Source organism: Silurus meridionalis, chromosome 8 (assembly GCF_014805685.1).
Source record: "Silurus meridionalis isolate SWU-2019-XX chromosome 8, ASM1480568v1, whole genome shotgun sequence".
Lineage (NCBI taxonomy): Eukaryota > Metazoa > Chordata > Actinopteri > Siluriformes > Siluridae > Silurus > Silurus meridionalis.
This window is the reverse complement of record NC_060891.1, coordinates 27,104,944-27,130,309: the sequence shown is the minus strand read 5'-3', so window position 1 is coordinate 27,130,309 and position 25,366 is coordinate 27,104,944. Positions and strand designations below refer to the sequence as shown.

The following is a 25,366-nucleotide window of genomic DNA, read 5'->3' as shown; positions in this document are numbered from 1 at the left end:
TGTCTCTTTAAAAAATAAAAAAAAAATAAAAAAAAAATTTAAAAAACCAACAAAAACGCAATTAAAAAAAACCGGACCTAATCTTCATCATCATCATCATCTTTTTTTTTGTTTTTTTTTTTAAGAAAATTTTTATTTTTCTTATCACTTTCCAAAAAAAATTAAACAGGCCTCAATTATTTATTTATTTTTATCTCGTTTTGATTTTTTTCCCGACGTTTTTGGTGTGTGTGTGTGAGAGAGAGACCGGTCCAGATTTCCACGCCGCAGCTGTCAGGGCAGGCGGAGACCAAGAAATACACCGCGCGTCAAACTTTTATTCCGGTGGAAGCAAAAAGAAGAAATAGAAAAAAAATCAAATAAAAAATTTAATAATATTTATTTAAAAAAAGGACGCGCACTTCGGATCGGAGCCGCAGCCGGACAGACAGAAAGGACAGGGCAGGACCATGAACGCGGCGGGGAGCAGCTATCCGATGGCTTCTCTGTACGTGGGCGACCTGCACCCGGACATCACGGAGGCCATGCTGTATGAGAAGTTCAGCCCGGCCGGTCCGGTGCTCTCCATCCGTGTGTGCCGAGACATGATTACGCGCCGCTCCCTGGGATACGCGTACGTCAACTTCCAGCAGCCGGCGGACGGTAAGCGCACGATCACACCGGGACACATGTGCGTCTCCACACACACACACACACACACGCACGCACGCACGCACACACACACGCACGCGCGTCCCCGCATCACACCCTTGCGCACTCCAGAGTCAACCTTATCCCAGTGCGCACCCGGCATGCCAGCGCACCGGGGTGACCTTTTCCCAGTGGCGCACGGTGGAGTGCCGCAGTGTTTAGTGTGTATATACTGTGTATCCAGTGTGCGACATACGTGTGTGTGTGTGTGTGTGTGTGTGTGTGTGTGTGTGTGTGTGTGTGTGTGTGTGTGTGTGTGGCCACATTGTAACACTCCTGTCCGGACCTACAACGTGAGCAGAACTACGTTTTTTTTTATTCTTTTTTTTTTTTGCTTGAGTAATCTTGCGCTATGGCTACCTTCAGTGTTGCCAGATTGACCAAAATCCATTGCCATTCCTGTTCTGTCCATTTTACACTCTTAAGTATGCAGAAGAAGCAAAAGAAATCCCCTTTAAACAGTGTGTATTGAACAGTATTACAAAGGCGAATCGAAATCTGGCAACCACTTCGATTTCTGTTGCTATATATATATATATATGATTACGTCTATACCAAAAAAAATCACTATTTAGTTATTTCACACAAATAACATTGGGTATTTAAAAAAAATCGCGTGATTGCTTTGGGGTCGAATCTGGCAACCCCCAATCCATGTCTATACACTATAACTTTTCCATATTGACTATAACTAATATTTAGGACCTTCTCTGTTTTTGTTTTCCCTTTATATTTGTAACAATATTCTTTTTTGTGAAATAAATCCACAGTACAAATTTTGTTCAACAGATCTCAATATCTTTTCAAAGGTATTGTATATGGCAACCCGAAAAACATCACTAAGCTACTAATTTATATACTGTATATATATATATATATATATATATATATATATATATATGACTATATTCAATGCACAATATTCTGTTTTTTAAGTGACTGGAGTGTCCAATCTGGCAACCCCTTTAAAGGTTTCATTATAATGTTTAAAGTTCATTCCTACATTATATTTACACGCAGAATAATATACATTTCTGGTGTATTTGTGTCACATTACATTCTGTATGCAGCAAATATCATAAAGAGAGTACAGTAGTGTACATTATCTGGCAACCCTGGTCAGCTGGCTGCACTCCAGGCCTGAGCATTGCACTACACAGCACATGTGCGTTTCAGAGCCCACCCTTACCCCTTTACCCCCTTACCCTCCCTTTAGCTCCCCAACCACCACTTGCTTAGTCATGTGTTATTTTATTTATTTATAAACCGTCCAGTGTGTTTATTACTCTGCGATGCGTTCGTAGAGAGTAGAAATAAAATAAATATTCGGGTTCGTATGCCTTAATAAATATAAACTGTATATTTATTGTGTAAATGATTCACTAGATTGAATTATTTACAATAAAATCTGTAGTGAAATGAAAACCAGGTTGAATGACATCCAGCTGTGTACAGATGAAAACAATCTGATCTAAGAGTTATTTAAAGACATGCTATTTCTAATTATAATTATGATAATAAACAAAATATGCACCAAAAAGCCAAATGTATTGAGACTCCTGACTTTTTCAGCCAGAGATCCAAACCTGTTCAAGCACGTGCACAAGAAGATCTGATTTCCATGTGGAGTAGAAGATCTCCAGCTATAGAGCTCCAGCTCTATTGAACATGAATGAATGTGCACCCCAGACCTCCTCACCTTCTCACCTACATCACTACCTGGCTGTACTAACACCCTTGTAGATGATTGAACCTTATTAGCAGTTAAAGGCGTGTAAACCAGCTGCTGCTTTAACCCAGAATACGTGTAACGTGGAGCTGCGTTTATTAATCAACACCAATCAGGTCAGATCTTTTTGACCAATCAGAATCCAGAATCTGGCGTGATTAGAGTTTACTGCTACCCGCATGGTAGAGGTTCCTGCATGGCAGAGGTTCCTGCATGGCAGAGGTTCCTGCACACCAGCTCCTGACCTTGAGAAGGGATGTGAAATGAAACATCTGCTATCATGTCCTACATCAAATGCTCCATTTCTTTCCACATCATAAACACCTGAACACCATGAAGCCTTATGGAAGGAGTTTTTTTACAGACTCGGGGTTTGTCCCCCTGTAACACACACACACACACACACACACACACACACACACACACACACTTGTGTTTGCTCGATGGCGTTGGAGGTGCGCTACCTGAGGCAGATGCGGCGCGGGTTGAAGTCTGTCCCATTGACCCACATTTGGCAACGCAGCGTGACCCATTTGCGCTATTTAAAGAGCGTTGGAGGGAGAAGACTGGTGAGATTATCAGTGTGCCGCCTCGACTTTGTGTCAGTTACAGAGAGAGAAAAAGAGAAAAAGGGAGTCTGGAATGATCGCAGTCTGAAGAAAAAAGTTCAAAGATAAAAAGATGAAAAGAATGAAGAAGAGTTTGAAGGATAAATGGAAGAAATGAAGGACGGAAGCAAAGAATAAGGGAAGGAAGTAAGGAAGGATAGAAGGAAAGGAAGACTGGATGGAAGGAAGAAAAATAATGGAAAAATGGAGGAAGGAAAGAAAGAAGGGTAGAAGTAAAGGAGTAAAAAGGTTTGAAGGAGAAAAAAAGATGGAAAGAAGGATGGAAGGAAGGAAAGAATGAAGGAATGAAGAAAAGAAGGATAAAAGCAAAGAAGGAAAGGAAGAAATCAGGAAGGATAGAAGAAAGAAAGAAAGAAAGAAAGAAAGAAAGAAAGAAAGAAAGAAAGAAAGAAAGAATAAAGTTTAAAGAAGTAAAAAAGCTGGAAAGGACGAAGGAAAGGATGGATGGAAGGAAAGAATGAAGGAGGAAGTAAAGAAGGATAGAAGGCAAAAAATACAGCAGGATAGATGGAAGGAAGGAAAGAAGGATGGAAGGAAAGAAAGAAAAAGTTTGAAGGAAAAATAGATGGAAAGAATAAAGAAGAGTTTAGAATCTGGATTGATGAAAGGAAAGAATGAAAGAAGGAAGTGAAGAAGGATAGAAGGAGAGAAAGAAAGCAGGATGGATGGAAAGAAGGAAAGAATTATCGAAATAAGGAAAGGAAGAAAGAAAGAAAGAAAGAAAGAAAGAAAGAAAGAAAGAAAGAAAGAAAGAAAGAAAGAAAGAAAGAAAGAAAGAATAAAGGAAAGTTTAGAGGCTGGATTGGTGAAAGGAAAGAATAAAGGAAGGAAGTGAAGGATAGAAGGAGAGGAATACAGCAGGATGGATGAAAGGCAGGAAGGAAAGAAAGAAAGAAAGAAAGAAAGAAAGAAAGAAAGAAAGAAAGAAAGAAAGAAAACCGAGTTTCTTCATCATTGATTCCTCTCTAAATGTTCAATCAGAACCGGTTTAAACCGGAGCGTGCGCTCGACTCTGATTGGTGGACGTATGTTCAGTTGTATTGGATTGAATTTGAATTGGTGAAACAGGAAGTCATGTTCACTCCGAGCCGTTTTTTTGATAATAAAGAACATCAAAGTCTGATAAAGATGTTTAAAAAAAAGGAAAAAAAGGCACTTTGATGTAAAATACATGATATTGTACTGTATAAATTATATTTCTCAGCCAAGTACAAAGTCTGAGACAAACAATGAGTTGAATGGCATAAAACTTTCCCTTCATTCGAACCTGGAGACCCAAATCCATCTCCATGAAGATACGCTTTCATGGTTTGGAGTGGCAGATCTCCCGCTGTAGAGCTACTGAACACGTGTTCGCACCCCAGGTCTCTTCATAAGTCATAATAAACCAAATATATGTGGTTATTAAACCTTTTTTTCAAAAAAGCAGACTGAACAGTATACGATTGAATATAATAATAAATATGAGATACTTCGGCTCGTATTCGAGCTCGTTTTCGAGTGAGCGTTTGTTTAATCAGCTTTCGTTCCAAATGTATCTGAAGTCAACATTAAAACTACAGACACATCATGAATACACTTTGTGGATGTTTTGAGGATGAGGAATTCATCCGAGACGTATTCCTGAGAGTTTTTGTTCTTGTGAGCGATTCGTGGTGAAGAATGAAAGCCGGATGACTCACGTGGAGAACGAGCCTGGCGTAGATTGAAGGAAATGATGCTGCTACTCAGGAGTGATGCAGGGATTAGTCACCGAGATTCCAAAACTAATTCTAAATAATACACGCGTCCAGAAAAAAATGCACAAAAGCATAGAAAAATGTTTGATATGTAGTTTCTGTGGAGATCTTATTCTATATGGAGCTGCTACTTGCTGTTATAATAAGCTCCACTCTCCATTCTGATGTTCTACAAGATTTTGTGGAGATTTGTGCTCCTTTAGCCATGAGGATGTTAGTAAAGTCAGGCACTGATGGATGGAGGTGAGGAGGTTCCTGGGGTGCAGGCAGCATTTACAATCATCATGTTTAATAGGGTTGGAGATCTATAGCAGGAGATCTTCCACTACAAATCATGTAAAGTTCAAGAAGCTGGCTTGGAATTTATGCTACCACATGTTCTGTACACTTGTGTGCCTTCAAGTTTGTGAGGAAGAACAACATATGGCTGGAAAAGTCTGTTGTCCCAATACTTCAGAATACTTCAGAACCTGCGTTTGCTTGTAACGACGACTTCTCACAATCGGATCCTTGTGCAACCTGCTGTAGCAAAGCAACCGGTCGATTCCGGTTCCTCCGAGGTCACGTGACACCGAGCGTGATTCATTCTTAACATAATGGCATGTTTCTGTACGGTGCCATGTGGTGCTGAAACACCAACTGGCCGCTCCTCGGCTTGAGGCCCTTCACCCCCGACACGTCCTATTCAGGGCAGGAGGGGTGAATAGGTCAGCGCTGAACTGTTACATGTACAAACACACACACACACACACACACGCACGTTTTCACGTCGCACAAATCTCACCGTCCACCCCTTAATCTTCAGTCACCAACATTTGGGTTTTAAACATGTTCAACTAACATGAATTCATTATTGCGGTTATTCATATTATATCATTTTGTCAGCTCGCTCATTCTGCTTTATTATCGTTACCATAGCAACAGTTTATCGTTCTAATTCGAATTCTAATAATGACTTTATAACACACGTGAGCTTGTTCGTTTCTAACGCTCTATAAAAAGCACGATGTCGTTACAACGCCAGGTTTTTGGCTCGCGGTTCTGCTCCGCCGCAAGGAATAAACTACGCCGTAGTTGAACACAGATTACAGAAAACACACACACACACACACACACACACACACACACACACACACACACACACACACACACACTGACTTCATGAGTGCACAACGTGAGCTGCTCGCATTTCAAACAATCCACTGCGTATTCTTTTATTATCAACCCTGGAAAATACATAAAGTTATTTGATAAGAAAATGCTCAATTGAGGTTTTAGGGTTATTTAAATAATACACACACACACACACACACACACACACACACACACACACACACATTATAGTGTAGAAACATGGAGTTGAAATGGACTTCATCAGGATAATACAGTGTCAGGGGAACATAATTAACATTGTGTTGTGATTGTGCCACCTACCGTAATTTCCGGACTATTAAACGCACCCTTATATAAGCCGCACCCACTGAATTTAACAAAGATTTTATTTTGAACATAAATACGCCGCACCTGTCTATAAGCCGCAGGTGTCTACACTGAAACTAATAAACTTTACACAGGCTTTAATGAAAGACAGTGTCTGTTACACGGCTTGTATCTAAACAGTAGCTACCAAGAAAGTCATTGTTCACTGTCTTCCTCCTTCCTTTCACAACTATTTCTCTCGGGAGTTTTTCTTTTGGCATCGTCATGTGTTTAAAAATCACCATCGGTGAAGCTTTTCTCCCGATGCTGTGCAGCTCAGAACACAGGTGAAGTGCGTTTTCATGCCCGGTTGTTTTCAGCGTGACGAATGATTCTCATTTTCTGTAGACAGTCCGAGTGAGTGGCAGGTCAAACATCAGAGGAACCTCATCCATATTTATGATGTGGTGCGGCCCGATTCAGTGGGAGCGCATCTGATTTAATATAAAGAGTTTCATTGGTGCACCTGAACCCGTTCTGCAATTTCATTGGTCTAATGTTATGGGGTTCAGTTTTTTGGCTTGAAGTTTGTGAAACCGGGAAAAACCCAGGAAAAATCCATAAATTAGCCGCTTCATTGTTTAAGCCGCAGAGTTCAAAGCGTGGGAAAAAAGTAGCGGCTTATAGTCCGGAAAATTCGGTGTATATGAATTATATATAAGTACAGTAATCCAGATAAATTTGAAGACGGCGTTTTCATCTAAATACTTTCCTCGTCCACACTTTCACGTTTTCAGTCGTCCCCCAAAAGTTGCTCATCCACATAAATGTCTGAAAACACTGACGTCCCTGTACTGTAATCCCCGCCACACCAACGTACCTCTACTGGGCCCCAAAACAAGTCCCCTTAATCCCAAAGCTGCTCAGATTGTATGAATGAGTTATAGGAGGTATTGGCTTGGTGGTGAAGGCATTGGACTTTGGATCGGAAGGTCACAGGTTCACCACAAACTCCACCACCACTAAGCTGCCACTGCTGGACCCTTGAGCACGGCTCTTAACCCTCCAGTGCTCAGTAAGTAAGTCGTTTTGGATAAGGGCGTCTGCCAAATGCCATAAATGTAAATAATATGTGACCTGCTACAGAGCTATAAAACCTATCGAATGTTTTCCTTTCACTTGAGACCCAAACCTGTAGCTCTATGGAGATCTGCGTTGGGTTGGAGTGGAAGATCTCCTGCTATAGGGCTATTGAACATGATGATTGTGAATGCTGACTGCACCCTAGGCCTCCTCACCTCACCCACCTGAATGAATCTCCACGATTCTCCCTAAGCACACACCAGAATCGAGTGAAACATCTCTGAATTTATTCTGAGGGCAAAAGGGGCATAAGCATTCCCTGCCTTGTTGGGGAACTCCTGAATACGCTCTATGTTCCAGTAATCGTATATGAGTTGGTATCAAAAAGTTTGAGACTAGCGGTATAAACGGTGCTGTTCTGTTACACAAAGATGTTTGACACGACGTACGTTTGACACGCGGCGACGCTGCGGCGAGTCGTTCGAGGTGTTTCGAGCTTCAAGAGCAGGAAGAACGTCTGGAAGATTAGTGATCAGGAAGATCAACTTCCGAAAAACCATTCAGCAACTTGTGCATGATGATCGTCGGAGAACGATCCACATGATCTCACTTTCACACACACCTCTACTCCGGCTCGCTGAATCGCTTAGAAAGGAAGACTTCCAGGACACCTTCTAGATGTGTCAGGAACACTGGGAGAACTGTGCAAGGGGACTGTTTTGAAGGTGATTGTGGGTGATGGATAAATAAAGTACTCAGAGCGAGTCTCCAAACTGTATTGATACAAATATGAATGGATCGAATTGTGTGCAATTAAATTCACAGCATTTGGCAGACGCCATGATCCAATTGAGCAGGTCAGGGTTAAGGGCCTTGCTCAAGGGCCCACCTTGGTGGTGCTGGGAGTCCACTGGACTTCTGTTTTAATGAAAGTGCCGCTTAATCCCAATGTATAAAAACCATCGAAGAAGAGTGAGGAGCCTTCAAATTCTGGAGAAGTCGACTCCTTCTTGCTAGCATCAGAGTAGAGTTCCTGACATAAATACAGTGATGAGCTCTTTATGAGCTTCAGGAACAGATTTTATGAACTAAAGGGGAAAATCTGTGACTTATGCTAAAGCCCTCGATGGAAATCTTGGTGAGAAAAAAGTTCCTGGGTTGTTTTCTCTCTCCCCGAGTGAAGCGAGGCGGCGGCGGCGTGCGCCAGCTGCGCATGGAAGCAGTTGTCACACACTTTTTTTTTTTCTTTTTTTTTTTTTTGTACGAGGCGTCTGAGCTCCATCAATGGGCAGGGAAGCATGCGGCTCGCTCCGGCTGCCAGAGCACAGCTTTAGCTCGGCTAAATATAGACCCTGAACTAGTGCACCACTCCAACAACACGAGCCGCAGCCTGCTGGACACCGTCACTGTCGGCCTGCGGCGCTCGGGTTACGCTAACAATCGTATCGGATTAGCGCTTATGATGGTTATGATGTAAAGGAGAAACGCTGGATGGTTTTTCATTGATCTAATGTAGATTTTGGTTCATCCAGAAGCCACACCACAATATGGTTTTATTAAAGAGAGAGAGATACGATGTATAAATGGTGGTCTCTTAGTGTTTAAGGCTCGGAATGTTGTGGGTTCAAGCCCCGGTATCGCCAAGCTTTTACTCTTGGGCCCTTGAGCAAGGCCCTTAACCACCTGTCCTCCAGGGGGAATTTATCATTAATCCTTTCTCTTTTTTCTCTCTTACTCATCTCTCACTTTTTATTTACACCGTGTTCTGTTTGTCTCATTTTTATTTAGTTACTGTCTTGCTTTTTGTCTCTGGTATTGTCCCCCGTTTCTCTCTCTCTCTCTCTCTCTCTCTCTCTCTCTCTCTCTCTCTCTCTCTATATATATATATATATATATATATATATATATATATATATATATATATATGTATGTATGTATATCTTTCTTTCTTTCTTTCTTTCTTTCTTTCTTTCTTTCTTTCTTTCTTTCTTTCTTTCTTTCTGTGCCTGTCTCTCTCACTGTTTCTGATTCTGTCTCTCTATGTCTCTTTGTCTCTCCTCATCTGTGTCTTTCTTGCTTTCTCTCTCTCTCTCTCTCTCTCTCTCTCTCTCTCTCTCTCTCTCTCTCCCTCTTTCTTTCTCTCTTTTTCTCTTTCATTCAACATTCACTGTACAAACTGCTGATGGTAGCAGGCTCTTTTGACTTGTCAACTAGACAGTGTGTGTGTGTGTGTGTGTGTGTGTGTGTGTGTGTGTGTGTGTGTGTGTGTGTGTGTGTGTGTGTGTGGTTTTATAATGATGGCACAAAAGAAGGCTGTGGGTGTGAATGGCAGTGCAGACAAGAGAGAGGCATATGTGTGTGTGTGTGTGTGTGTGTGTGTGTGTGTGTGTGTGTGTGTGTGTGTGTGTGTGTTAGTAACTCTTCCACTATGTAAAGCGATCATCCTCAAAACCAGTGATAGGTAGCTAGGTGTATGTATGTGAGTGTGTGTGTGTGTGTGTGTGTGTGTGTGTGTGTGTGTGTGTGTGTGTTTGTGTGGTAAGAGCTCACACTGAAAATGCAGACTCATCGAAACCAATGTTTAAATATTTATTAACCAGTAATACATTATTAAAAACTGACACACACACACACACACACACACACACACACACACACACACACACACACACACACACTCATATTAGAGAGATATAAAGCTGAAATCTATGTGTTTGAATCATTGAATGTTGTATTTAAACGGTAATCAAATGCAGCTCATTGTTTTTTTGGAATTGAAGAACCGTAAAGTATCCAGCAAACACTTTAAGAACCTTGGAGGAACCCTGGAGGAACCCTGGCTAAAGGTCTTGATACAAAATCCAAATGATTTCTACATAACAAAATTTAAAAAAAAGGTGTTTCAGAGCATTGTGGACCCTCGGTGGGAATGTCCCCATGTCCATGCAGGCCCACATCAGGTCTGCCTTTTGAGGGATCTATGTGGTGTTGTTTTGTTGGAGATCTCTATTGTGGAGAGTATAGCATTATATCGTTGCTGCTCAGCAAGTTAACATGTTGGAATGGTGTGAGTCTGAACTACTCTGGTCTGCCCGCAGTGGCCCCACATGGTCCCCAAAAGGGGCAAATTTTGTTGGTATTATTTGATACCAAAGTATTTTTTGATGTTCTATAGATTCTCAATAGGGTCCACCTCAGAGGAACAACCTCCAAAACGTTTTTTGAGAAGTCTAATCGGCTTCTGGAGAAGAAAATGTTTGATTTTAAAAGTGTAATTTTTGTTTTGTGTTTCAGCTGAAAGAGCTCTGGACACGATGAACTTCGACGTAGTGAAAGGCAAGCCCATCAGGATCATGTGGTCCCAGCGAGACCCGTCGCTCCGCAAGTCAGGAGTGGGAAACGTCTTCATCAAAAATCTGGACAAATCCATTGACAACAAGGCCCTGTACGATACCTTCTCAGCCTTCGGAAACATCCTGTCCTGCAAGGTAGGACCACGCTGAGCATCACAGCTTTTCTCTTTACCAGACCAACAGAAACCAGACTTTTCCTCCTGCAGGTGGTGTGCGATGAGAACGGATCTAAAGGCTATGCTTTCGTGCACTTCGAGACGCAGGATGCTGCCGACCGAGCCATCGAGAAGATGAACGGCATGCTGCTGAACGACCGCAAGGTGTGAGTGTCCATGCAGGGGGTCGAGGGACGCATCGATGGGGCGGAGTTTAACCAAAGCATTTTACTGGGTTTTACAAAATAAAAGTCAGAGTAGTAAAGTCCGAGTTTGGAAACAACAATTGTTCTTTGTAAGGGTTTCTGTGCCTGTCGATAATAATTTAAGGAGGCGTGGCCTATATTCCTTTGTACAATTATAAAGGAGGTGTGGCTGTATTTAATAATGTAAGAGGTGTGGCTGTATTTAATAATGTAGGAGGTGTGGCCTGTTTGTAATTTTGAATGCCTGTCTGTGCAAATAAGTGGTAGTGTACCGTTTATGTGTGTGTGTGTGTGTGTGTGTGTGTGTGTGTGTGTGTGTGTGTGTGTGTGTGTGTGTTTATGTGACCTGGTCACGGGCTTGTCCTGTTATGTTGTTAGCTTAGACACAAATCTCTTCTGCTTTCACTCGAAGCATGTGTCTTGTTCTTTTTTTACGTGCAGGTTCGTGGGGAGATTCAAGTCCAGGAAGGAGAGAGAAGCCGAGCTCGGCGCCAAAGCCAAAGAGTTCACCAATGTGTACATCAAGAACTTCGGCGACGACATGGACGACGACCGTCTGAAAGAAATCTTCGATAAATACGGTAGCGAGCAGTGCATTTATTTATTTATTTATTTATTTATTTATTCCGATTTTTTAAATAAGTATTATTTATTTTTGAATATTTAATTTTTTTCAATGATCAAATAGTTTTTTTGTTGAATATTTCCATAATTCTTTATTTTAAATTCTTTTTTAAATGCTAATTATATATATATATATATATATATATATATATATATATATATATATATATATATATATATATATATATATAAGGTTTTTTTAGAAAGTGCATTTGTTTCATAAATTTTTTCAACCTTTTTTGTGAAAATGCAGAGAATCGATGGATCTATTAAACGCTGATTAGGCACATTTTATGACAACGCTTTATATCTCTACTTCCTTTTTTTTTCACAAAGATTGTGATAAAACACTTTGTAACGCACTCTGATTAGTTTGTGTAATGAACGTCAAATGTATTTATTAAATCCTTTAATTTTTTCAAACTTTGTATATTATTTATTCATTATTATTAATTTATATAATTTTCAACTATTTTTTGACATATAAATATGATTACTTTTTGAATATTACTCAATTTATAACACTTTATGGTCAAAGTCACCTGACCACAGTTGCTTTCTGAACATCCCATTCCACCTTGAGTCCCATTTGCTGTTCTAATGAGATCCACTCTTCTGAGAAGATGTTCCACTAGATTTTGTGGCGATTTAAGTAAGATTCATTCAGGCACAAGGGTGTTAGTAAAGTCAAGTACTGATGTAGGAGACCTGGGTTGAGGTCAGAGCTCTAAAGCAGGAGATCTTCCACTCTAATCCATGTAAAGTGTATCTTCATGGAGCTGGCTTTGTGCCCAGGTGTCCCAGTTCCAGTGAAAACTCTGGGGAAAAGTGTGTATAGTTGGAAACTTCAAGTGCTTTTTCGTCCACCTGAACTTTTCTCTATGTCTTTTTTGTGGTGTGCAGGTAAAACTCTGAGTGTGAAAGTGATGACTGATCCCATGGGTAAATCACGAGGATTTGGCTTCGTCAGCTACGAGAAACATGAAGACGCTAACAAGGTGCAGTAGAAACCCTCTGTGAGGACGAGCAGAAAATATGCTGCGTCATAGCTACAAGGCTCTAATAGACTTATGTAATCATAGATTCCTGTGTCGTTTTATTACATCAGTATTTAAAGATCCATTTAGATCCAATAGATGGATATATAAAGGATGCGTAGCTAAAATGATGTCTGACAAAATGGACATTTGGAAGGATGGAAGGATTGATAGATGGATGAAATTAATGCTTAGAATAATGCATAGCTGGATGTGTGGCCATGTGTGTGATTGAGAGATTGATGGATGGATAGATGGATGGATGGATGGATGGATGGATGGATGGATGGATGGAAAATTTGAGAGATGGATGGATGGATGGATGGATGGATGGATGGATGGATGGATGGATGGATGGATGGATGGATGGAAAATTTGAAAGATGGATGAATGGATGGATGGATGGATGGATGGATAGATAGATAGATAGATAGATAGATAGATAGATAGATAGATAGATAGATAGATAGATAGATAGATAGATAGGTAGATAGAAAGAAAGAAAGAAAGAAGAAAGAAAGAAAGAAAGAAAGAAAGAAAGAAAGAAAGAAAGAAAGGATGGATGGATGGATAGATGAATAAATGTATGAATGAAAGACAGGATGGGTGGATAGATGAATGGAATGAACAGAATGGATACACATATAAATATATGAATTACAGAAAGGATGTTTGTATGTATGGACAGATGAATGGATGAATGAATAGATGGATGTCTGAGTGTATGAATAAATAGATGGGTGGACAATGGATGAAAAATAAATAAATGTGGAAAAGAAAGAATGGAGTGGTGGATAGATGGATGGTTAGATAAATAGATGAATGAAAAACGATTAGACAGAGAATTGTAAAACAAAAGGATGATGGAGGGACGGATTAATGAAAGAATGGCCTAATGGATGGATGGATGGATGGAAGGATGGATGGATGGATTAATGGATGGATGAGTATATGAATAAATAGATGGGTGGATAAGAGATGGAAAATGAAAAATGTAGAAATTCTGGAGAAGTGGATGGATGGATGGATGGATGGATGGATGGATGGATGGATGGATGGATGGATCGATGGTTAGATAAAGGTATAAGTGAAAAGAAATGGTTACACAGAGAAATGTATCAATGGATGATGGATGGATGGATGGATGGATGGATGGATGGATGGATGGATGGATAGATAGATAGATAGATAGATAGATAGATAGATAGATAGATAGATAGATAGATAGATAGATGGATGGATGGATGGATGGATGGATGGATGGATGGATGGATGGATGGATGGATGGATGGATGGAATAATGGTTGGAATAAGAGCAGTGTACTCTTCCACTCCCAGGCAGTGGAGGAGATGAATGGCACGGAGCTGAACGGTAAGGCCGTGTTTGTAGGACGCGCCCAGAAGAAGATGGAGAGACAAGCCGAGCTGAAGAGGAAGTTCGAGCAGCTCAAGCAGGAGAGAATCAGCAGATACCAGGTAGCTCTGATTGCTAACAAAGTCTTTTGATCTAATGACCACCAGTTAGCATCATGCAAACTGACATCTTTTTATCCTTAAGTTACTTAACAGTGATGTTTATTTACAGGGTGTGAACTTATACATCAAAAATCTGGATGACACCATTGACGATGAGAAACTGCGTAAAGAATTCTCTCCGTTTGGCTCCATCACCAGCGCCAAGGTCAGTGCTCGCATATATATATATATATATATATATATATATATATATATATATATATATATATATATATATATATACAGTGAGGAAAATAAGTATTTGAACACCCTGCTATTTTGCGAGTTCTCCCACTTAGAAATCATGGAGGGGTCTGAAATTGTCATCGTAGTTGCATGTCCACTATGAGAGACATAATCTAAAAAAAATTATCTAGAAATCACAATGTATGATTTTTAAACTATTTATTTGTATGATACAGCTGCAAATAAGTATTTGAACACCTGAGAAAGTCAATGTTAATATTTGGTACAGTAGCCTTTGTTTGCAATTACAGAGGTCAAACGTTTCCTGTAGTTTTCACCAGGTTTGCACACACTGCAGGAGGGATTTTGGCCCACCTCCACACAGATCTTCTCTAGATCAGTCAGGTTTCTGGCCTGTCGCTGAGAAACACGGAGTTTGAGCTCCCTCCAAAGATTCTCTATTGGGTTTAGGTCTGGAGACTGGCTAGGCCATGCCAGAACCTTGATATGCTTCTTACAGAGCCACTCCTTGGTTATCCTGGCTGTGTGCTTCAGGTCATTGTCATGTTGGAAGACCCAGCCTCGACCCATCTTCAATGCTCTAACTGAGGGAAGGAGGTTGTTCCCCAAAATCTCGCAATACATGGCCCCGGTCATCCTCTTCTTAATACAGTGCAGTCGCTCTGTCCCATGTGCAGAAAAACAACCCCAAAGCATGATGCTACCACCCCCATGCTTCACAGTAGGGATGGTGTTCTTAGGATGGTACTCATCATTCTTCTTCCTCCAAACACGTTTAGTGGAATTATGACCCAAAAGTTCTATTTTGGTCTCATCTGACCACATGACTTTCTCCCATGACTCCTCTGGATCATCCAAATGGTCATTGGCAAACTTAAGACGTGCCTGGACATGTGCTGATTTAAGCAGGGGAACCTTCCGTGCCATGCATGATTTCAAACCATGACGTCTCAGTGTATTACCAACAGTAACCTTTGAAACGGTGGTCCCAGCTCTTTTCAGGTCATTGACCAGCTCCTCCCGTGTAGTTCTGGGCTGATTTCTCACCTTCCTTAGGATCATTAAGACCCCACGAGGTGAGATCTTGCATGGAGCCCCAGTCCAAGGGAGATTGACAGTCATGCTTCTTCCATTTGCTAATGATTGCTCCAACAGTGGACCTTTTTTCACCAAGCTGCTTGGCAATTTCCCCGTAGCCCTTTCCAGCCTTTTGGAGGTGTACAATTTTGTCTCTAGTGTCTTTGGACAGCTCTTTGGTCTTGGCCATGTTAGTAGTTGGATTCTTACGGATTGTATGGGGTGGACAGGTGTCTTTATGCAGCTAACGACCTCAAACAGGTGCATCTAATGTAGGATAATAAATGTAGTGGAGGTGGACATTTTAAAGGCAGACTAACAGGTCTTTAAGGGCCAGAATTCTAGCTGATAGACAGGTGTTCAAATACTTATTTGCAGCTGTATCATACAAATAAATAGTTTAAGAATCATATATTGTGATTTCTGGATTTTTTTTTTAGATTATGTCTCTTACAGTGGACATGCAGCTACGATGACAATTTCAGACCCCTCCATGATTTCTAAGTGGGAGAACTTGCAAACTAACAGGGTGTTCAAATACTTATTTTCCTCACTGTATATATATATATATATATATATATATATATATATATATATATATATATATATATATATATATATACATATATATATATATATAGGGCTCAGAGCCGATCCTTTATGCAGTCCAACCTCCACCTTGAACCAGTTTATTTATATAGCTTTGTAGCAAAAGGGAAGATTTAAAGAATAGTATTGTGCGGAAACAGAATGGTTATAAATACTATTAGGATTGTTGAATTAAATAAATACATAGTTTTTATTTTCAAGATGCAAACAACTGGTAAGTTTTAAGGACAATAAAGTTCAGAATAAACTGTTTACAAACATATAAAAAAAGCCTGCCCATTTTTTGATGAGAGACAAAGAAACAATATGGAGAAGAAAGGAAGGGCTCATGATCCTTATATTGAAAAAATTTTATATATATATATATATATATATATATATATATATATATATATATATATATAAAAATTTTTTTCAATATAAGGATCATGAGCCCTTCCTTTTCTTCTCCATATTGTTCTTTTGTCTCTCATCAAAAACTGGAAAAGAACATCAAAAACATCAAAAATACCAAATGTGGGGGTGTATGAGGACATATTCAGCTTGCAGGCCGTAGTTTGGGGACCCCTGAAGTAAGTTTTTATAGAAGTAGCAGGATGAATTCTGAAGTTTATCAAGCGATACTTCAGGATCAGACTCAGACAAATGCTGCAAAACTGATAGGAAGGAGACGACGAATGACCGAATCGGTAGAGTAAAGGCAACCTGAGATGTTCGTCAACCATTGAAGACAAATCTTAAAGTCACACATGAGTAGCAACTGAAGTCAGCTGCAGTAAAGAAGTGGAAAATTGTTTTAAAAGACACCCTTCTTTTGGTTGTCTTTTTTGGGAAGACACCCAGAATAAAATCCTAATATTCATGACTGCTTGTTTGACCAATTACTTTTGAACCTGCAAAAATAAAAAATAAAAAACAATAATAAGGATTACGGTTACTGCAATATTTTTGTTAAACCTTAAGAAAATAAAGATCAGTATCTACACTTTCCTGATTGCTTCTTCTGTTGTGGTGGTAAACGGGGATGTTGTTGGAACCTCCCGCTGTCCAAATACTTATGGAGTCACTGTGTTTGTTTGACCGGCGCTAGGTGATGCTGGAGGAAGGACGCTCGAAAGGTTTCGGCTTTGTGTGCTTCTCCTCTCCTGAAGAGGCCACCAAGGCGGTGACGGAGATGAACGGACGCATCGTGGGCTCCAAGCCGCTGTACGTGGCGCTAGCTCAGCGCAAGGAGGAGCGTAAAGCTCATCTGACCAACCAGTACATGCAGCGCATCGCAGGGATGAGGGCCATGCCTGCTAACGCCATCATCAACCAGTTCCAGCCCACCAGCGGATACTTCATGCCCGCCGTACCGCAGGCAAGTCCTCTGTACTTCTGTAACCCACAGGCAGCATGCAGCTAACGGCTTTATAAAGCAAAGCATTATCCTTTCCACAGTAACTTGTTTTTGACACAGAGGATGCTGCAAAACTGATAGGAAGGAGACGACGAATGACCGAATCGGTAGAGTAAAGGCAACCTGAGATGTTCGTCAACCATTGAAGACAAATCTTAAAGTCACACATGAGTAGCAACTGAAGTCAGCTGCAGTAAAGAAGTGGAAAATTGTTTTAAAAGACACCCTTCTTTTGGTTGTCTTTTTTGGGAAGACACCCAGAATAAAATCCTAATATTCATGACTGCTTGTTTGACCAATTACTTTTGAACCTGCAAAAATAAAAATTAAAAAACAATAATAAGGATTACGGTTACTGCAATATTTTTGTTAAACCTTAAGAAAATAAAGATCAGTATCTACACTTTCCTGATTGCTTCTTCTGTTGTGGTGGTAAACGGGGATGTTGTTGGAACCTCCCGCTGTCCAAATACTTATGGAGTCACTGTGTTTGTTTGACCGGCGCTAGGTGATGCTGGAGGAAGGACGCTCGAAAGGTTTCGGCTTTGTGTGCTTCTCCTCTCCTGAAGAGGCCACCAAGGCGGTGACGGAGATGAACGGACGCATCGTGGGCTCCAAGCCGCTGTACGTGGCGCTAGCTCAGCGCAAGGAGGAGCGTAAAGCTCATCTGACCAACCAGTACATGCAGCGCATCGCAGGGATGAGGGCCATGCCTGCTAACGCCATCATCAACCAGTTCCAGCCCACCAGCGGATACTTCATGCCCGCCGTACCGCAGGCAAGTCCTCTGTACTTCTGTAACCCACAGGCAGCATGCAGCTAACGGCTTTATAAAGCAAAGCATTATCCTTTCCACAGTAACTTGTTTTTGACACAGAGGAGGCTCCAAAAACTTTCCCAAAAATGGATGGAGATTAATGACACTGGAGGCTCCTGGGATACATGCATGTCACGATGCAGGAGGGGAGTATTAGCCTTTCCTAGAAAGTGAAAAGTATTAGCATTAGCTCTTGGGAAGAGTGATTGGCATTCTCTTTAGCTCATGTGATGAGTATAAGCATTAGTTCTTGTAAAAAGTAACAGGTATTAGCATCTGCACTTGTGAAAAGAGTATTAGCATTAGTTCTCTGGAAAGTGAAAAGCATCATGTAAAAAGTGAAAAGTTACTATTAGCTAAATTGAAGAGTATTAGCAATAGCCTTTGTTAAATGGAAAGCCTGGAGTCATCTTAGTATCCATCTTAGAGCCATGCTGTTAGCCTTTTATCCCGAAAATCGTTTATGTGATGATCTGATATTAATTATGGATCAGATAAAAATCGTGACCCAGTTTTGTTCAAGATAACGCAAATCCAGTGAATTATTTGAGTTTGTGTTTGTTACGTATCCCACAATCCCACAGGCGCAGAACAGAACGACGTACTACGCCCCCAGTCAGCTCGCCCAGATGAGGCCAAACCCCCGCTGGCAGCAGCAGGGTGTCAGAGGTCAGGGAGGCTTCCAAGGTGTACCCAACTCCCTGCGCCAACCCGGCCCACGTGCCAACATCCGTCACATGGCCCCCACCAACACCCAGGGACCTCGCGCCATGCCAACAGGTGCACAGAGAGGGGGTGAGCGAACCCCACTTACCACCTGCTCATCGTGCTAGCACGGCTTTCTCCTCCTGCATGATAACTGCTATGGATTTAACACTTTTCTGTTCCGCTCTGCTTCGCAGCTGGCAGCGGTCAGCCCATGGGGGCTCGCCCTGGACTCGGCGTAACCACGCCCCGTGCCATGCCGCCTTACAAATACGCCACCGCGGTGCGCAACACCCAGCCTCAAGCAATCCAACCTATCACCTTACAGCAGGTAGGTTTCAGCACAGCTCTATTAGCCATTGTAAATGTACGTAAGTATTAGCCCCCTACTAGGATCACTACAGAGCAAATATCAATGAGGAGGTGCTGGAGCGAGTGGATCAGAACAACGTCCATAACTAAGGCAGATGCGATTCTCATCTCGATGCACAGCAAACGATACGATGAATTAAAGATACATATGGAGCAGCTACTGATGTGATATGATACGATTCCCCCTATTACGATGCAGTACGAGCCCATTTCAATTCCATTCAACACAATGCGATTTAATGGTAAAAATTTGATGTTGTGCACTTTGCATCAATCATCAATTTACCTAAAAAGCGCCTTCTGACTTCTAGCGCATGTCCCTTTCACATACGCCTTTGTAGTGCAAAAAAAAACAAAACAAAAAAGATGAAATAAACCCAGACGTTCTTTTCCTGTTGTGTCTGCAGGAAGTTACAGCTCTGCCTCTGCCATGTTAATCTGTATTCTATGTGACTCTCGGGACACGCCTCGGTCTCCGTAGTGTTGTGATGCGTCGTATTCACGTAGCAGCACCGGTGCTGAGAAAACATTCCAAGTAACAAACAAACCAATAGCATAAGATTTCACTGGGAGTCGGAATCAGCAACCCGAACCAATAGGTCTGCTTTTTACTCCTTTATTGTTCAATATTCATTAATCGTACACATAAGTGTACTATATAGTAGGTTTTCACCCCGATGAAAAGGTAGATGGGGTTGTGTATTAAAGCGTGTATATCTGCGTTTGTGTTTTCAGGCCCAGCCAGCAGTGCATGTACAGGGTCAGGAGCCTCTGACTGCCTCCATGCTCGCTGCAGCTCCTCCTCAGGAACAGAAGCAGATGTTGGGTGAGTGGTACAGATAGTTTAATGCAGGGGTCCCCAAACTTTATTTTTTGTGAGGGCCACATCATTTTATTATCATTAGTTTATTAGTTTATTGCGTGGTCCCCTGGTGGTCTAGTGGTTAGGATGCGGTGCTCTCACCGCTGCGACCCGGGTTCGATCCCCAGTCAGGGAACCAACCCCAGCCACTCTTAGTGCCGGTCCCAAGCCCGGATAAATTGGGGAGGGTTGCGTTAGGAAGGGCATCCAGCGTAAAAACGTGCCAAATCTAACATGCGGAGGATCCGCTGTGGCGACCCCTAACGGGAGAAGCCGAAAGAAAGTTTAGTTTATTGCACCGTACAGACAAATGAGCTTCACGTTTCAGCAGTCTATTAAAAGCTCATTATTATTATCATAAATCACATTTCTTCATATTCATTGCTCAAAACATTTACTTACTTATGCATGTGGTTGTTGGGTAAATAACAAATAATTATCTTACGTTAATAACTAGAGGTCGACTGAAAGCGGATTTTACGGATACCGAGAGTGAGGTTCGGATCGTACTTGCCGATAACCGATTAATCCTCCGATGGATACTGGATAAAACACAAACAAATGTAAAATAGTTCTGAACAAAACAGAACTAAATCATGAAAATGTGCTAAATAAAAAAATGCAAATATAATAATTTATAAATCTTATTATATAATTAACCAATTGTAAGTAAGAAATTTTATATTGTGCTCTCCGTGCAGCGCACAGTCTCACGTGTAAAAACACCCAGCATGTGCAGTCAGTTTTTTACCTCTAGAGGCCACTCTCGTAATCACAGCGGACCGGAACCCGGAAAAACTATCAGTATTTTTTGCCATTCCAGCAATCAAGTCAAGTCAAGTTTATTTGTATTGCGCTTTTCACAACAGACATTGTCTCAAAGCAGCTTTACACAAATCAACAGTGATGGTGAATGGTGTGAATTTGTCCCTGATGAGAAGCCGTGGCGACTGTGGCAAGGAAAAACTCCCTTAGATGTTATGAGGAAGAAACCTTGAGAGGAACCAGACTCGAAAGGGGAACCTCATCCTCATTTGGGTGACATCAAGAGTTTGATCATAAATCTTTCAACAATAAAGAACACTGGACAGTGAGAACTAACATGAGTACTGGAGTATAAGATTATAAGTGATGTTTTTTCTACAGTCTTCTACAGTCTATATGGTTAGTAGCTCCTAGTTTTATAAGCTCAGCATTTGTGATCATCACAGATCCAGCATCAGCTTCTCCATGCCAGAGCCTTTAAACACTCCAGGAGGTCCAATGTCAAAACTCCACACATGTAGCGGGATCCAAATGGCACTGGTACGTCTCTAGATGGTTCGGGATGTTTGCGAGTTCGGCAATCAACCTCTATCAATAACAAAAAAAAAGCACATTTTAGTTTGAAAATCAAACTTTATTATCAAATACAGAAATGATATGAGTAAAACATATATTTAAAATGACATTTAAAAAAAATGTCTTTGGCATTGTTCAGAGGGCCATGGGGGTGTTGGGGTTGGGGACGTATTCGGCTTGTCGGCTGTAGATTGGGGACCACCAGTTTAATGCGTACAATCATACCTACACACACACACACACACACACACACACACACACACACACACACACACACACATAGACATACACACACACACACACACACACACACACACACACACACACACAGATCAATAAACCTGACTGCTCTTAACCCACATTAAGTTTTTGCTCTTCTCTCTTTTTTTCTCGCTTCTTCTTCTGTGTTCTTCTCACTCATTCTCTCAAGTTTGAACTTATTATTAACCATCTTTACTTTTATCTGTCTCTTTTTCCCTCCTCTATTTCTTTACCTACATCTTCCTCTGTTGTACCTCTTCTTCACCTCTCTCATTCTTCTCATTTCTTCTGTCTCGGTCTCAGGTGAGCGTCTGTTCCCGCTGATCCAGGCCATGCACCCGAGTCTGGCGGGGAAGATCACAGGGATGCTGCTGGAGATTGATAACTCAGAGCTCCTGCACATGCTCGAGTCCCACGAGTCTCTGCGCTCCAAGGTCAGAACCTACACGTGTACACAAGATATTCAAGAAGAGCTCTAAATTTTTCCTGGAAAAATGGCAAGCTGCGGGTTTTTGTAGTAACTTTAAGAAAGAGAGAACTTGAAGAAACTGACAGAGGTTTTTATGTGGAGAAGGTTGTTTGTAGCTGCTTGTACATAAGCGATGACAGGAACCGGCTTGTTTTATAAACGTTCAAAAATAGTTAAGATGATTCAGATTTTGGCTCCTGCTTGGTTCACGTGTGTTTGCAGGTGGAGGAGGCCGTCGCTGTGCTTCAGGCTCACCAGGCGAAGAAGGACGCGACGCAAAAAGCCGGAGTAGTCGCTACCACTGCTACATCTTGACGTGGAGACCCTACGGTCCAAACGGTAACCCGCGTCCGACTTCACCCAATACGGTATAAACTGTGCCCAAAAGTTTGTGGACACCTGATTGTAGGCTAATAAGCTCCAGTCTTCTGGGAAGATGTTTCAGGGTGTTAGTAAATTCAGGTACTGATGCAGGTGAGGTGATGTTCCAAATTATTCCAAAGGTATTCAGTAATGTTGGAGCTCCATAGCAGGAGATCTTCCACTCCAACCCATGGAAAGAAGATTTTGGAGATGCCAACTTTTTGCCAACCCTATCTGCTCCAGGAGAGCTGTATCATGCCTGATATATGTGAAAGCATGAAGGTGGTTAAGGCTTTGGGTTACTGATCAAAAGGTTTGAGGGTCAAAGCCCCAGAATCACCAAGCCTCAATTCTGGGCCCCTTGAACAAGGCCCGTAACTCTATCTACTCTGGGGGAACCATACCATGACTGACCCTGTGCTTTCTGACATGCTGGGATATGCGAAAACTGGGTAGTTGCTAAAGCTCTGGGTTACTGATCATGAGGTTGGGGGTTCAAGCCCCAGCACTACCTATCTGCCACTTTCGGGCCCTTGAGCAAGGCCAATTAATCCTCTCTGATCTATGTGAAAGCTGGGAAGTTCTGAATTCAGTGATGGCTCTGGGGTACTGATCAGAAAGTCAATGGTTTAAGTCTCAGTTGAGCAAGTTTTCTAACCCTCTATGCTCCAGGGGGCGCTGTACCCCGAAGCAAGAATTTCACTGTGCTGTAAAGTACAATTTGACAAACGGCTGGAAAAGACAGGAAATTTTTCCTTCAACAGACATTTCTAACAGATTTTTCTTTTCTTCTTCCAGACCGCGGTGAAGGTTCAAGAAGAAAAGAAAGAACGATGCCTGCTGATGCCTGCTTTCACAACCGGATAAATACAAATATATATATTAAAAAAAATCTATTTTAAAAAAAGAGTAAAAACGAAAGTCAAAAACAAACGTGAAGGTTTTACTGCAGGGTTGAACTTTTCTAACTCTGTACTCGTTTTTAAATCAGAATCATACACTATTTAAAACCTCTTTAAACCTGGGGACGTGTGGCCAGGACTGACAGAACCCTTTTTTCTATGAGGCCATTGAACTTGGAGAGAGGTGTGTGTGTGTGTGTGTGTGTGTGTGTGTGTGTGTGTGTGTGTGTGTGTGTGTGTCTGCGTGCTTAGCTGGTTCCTTAAACTCTGGGTGGTGTGGCCTTCTAAATAAAGGGATACTGATTTCAAACGTTTTTGTGTCCCTCTGTTCAGATCATCAGTGTCTTTCTTTGATTTGTCTTTGAAGATCTTCCATCTGAGGGATTCCCCAAAATCTGTATGCTCCAGGGTCGAGGATCCTCCTCTCCTTGGATGGCCCTGTGGAACATGGGGGAGATGAGTGTGTGGAGTTGTTAGGTTGTATCTACCCCAGAGATGGGGGGGGGGGGAGCGTGGAGAAGTATAGTGTGGTGAAGATCAGAGGAATGTGTGCATTTGGGGTCATTCGGTGTGTTTTTTCTGGTGGACTGAAGAAGTTCTTGATCTTCAAGATAGATGAAAGAGAACAGCATGAAAAACAGGAGAAATTGGATTTTTCAACCTAGACATTCATGACCTCCTTTACTCCTCTCTCAAAGCATCTGTCTTTCTCAAATGTGTGTCCTTTGTCCTTCAGATGCAGGTCTACAGCTGGTCCTCTGGTCCTGAAGTGTTGCATCTTCTGTGTGGTACATTCTCCCATGCATTCTCTCCCATGTTCTTCTTCTTGAGTGTCTACAAGTGACAAATTTAGTAAAGATGTTCAAGAATCCTGGGCTGTGATGCCAATAATGAGACTTTATTCAGCAAACAAAGCCAGGTGGTCCTTCTCCAGGTTCAAGTTCCATGTATACCTTCTTCAAACAAACTGTGTGACACATACTTTTTACATTTCCTGCTACCATTTTATTTTCTTCAAAAAGTCACATGGAACATAATGGTGAAAATCAGAAATCACACTGACTTACACAAGATATCACTGAGGCTTCACTTGGGACAAAGTCCACGGTCATACTTACAGTAGAGGAAACCTTCAAACTATAACTGACCTTCTCACGATGGAAACCATCAAACATCTTACTGTTTGGAGATCATCAAACTATACTGTAGCTGAGCTTCTCATGATGGAAACCATCAGGAAACCATTAAACATCTTACTGTTTGGAGATCATCAAACTATACTGTAGCTGAGCTTCTTACATTGGAACCCAACAAACATCTGACCAGATGTATAAAGAGTAATAAAATATTCTACTGAAGTTAAAGTTACTTTTTACTGTTACTTTACTGAAATTTTATTTAAGAATCAGTTATGGGTCCAAAAATCTACTCAGATGAAAGTAAAAAGACGCTCAATCAAAACTGGTTCGAATCGATCGCATTTCTCTTTCAGCTGCGTCTGCGTCTGCGTCACTGCCGTCCGTCTTGTCCGTCTGCATCTTTTCTATCTTGTGAGTTTATTTTCCATCCATCGATCGATCGTAGTTTCCGGGGCACGTTTTTTTCCCCCTTTCATTATTTTATTGATTTATTTTTTCACTCAGTAACTGATACAATTTCAAATGTAGTTAATTACAAAACTTTAAACAGGACATACTTCAAAGTAAAATGAAAGATTTAAAAAACACTTCAAAAAGTACTTAAAAAAAACCTACTAGATTACAGAAATGAATAAATGTAATTCACCTTACTGATTCTTTTTGC

General features: G+C 41.3%; 1 protein-coding gene across 1 annotated transcript; it reads left to right on the top strand.

Moving 5' to 3' along the window:
* Positions 1 to 158: 158 nt before the first annotated feature.
* Positions 159 to 23,560, top strand: pabpc4 (poly(A) binding protein, cytoplasmic 4 (inducible form)). Its single transcript, XM_046855339.1, has 14 exons — positions 159 to 642; positions 10,584 to 10,777; positions 10,849 to 10,964; positions 11,445 to 11,584; positions 12,531 to 12,625; positions 14,003 to 14,140; positions 14,250 to 14,345; positions 17,163 to 17,432; positions 18,873 to 19,083; positions 19,191 to 19,324; positions 20,101 to 20,191; positions 22,133 to 22,263; positions 22,521 to 22,637; positions 23,460 to 23,560. The coding sequence occupies exons 1-13, from the start codon at positions 450 to 452 to the stop codon at positions 22,611 to 22,613; spliced, it is 1,902 nt and encodes a 633-aa protein (XP_046711295.1). The 5' UTR covers positions 159 to 449; the 3' UTR covers positions 22,614 to 22,637; positions 23,460 to 23,560.
* The last annotated feature ends 1,806 nt before the right edge of the window (positions 23,561 to 25,366 follow it).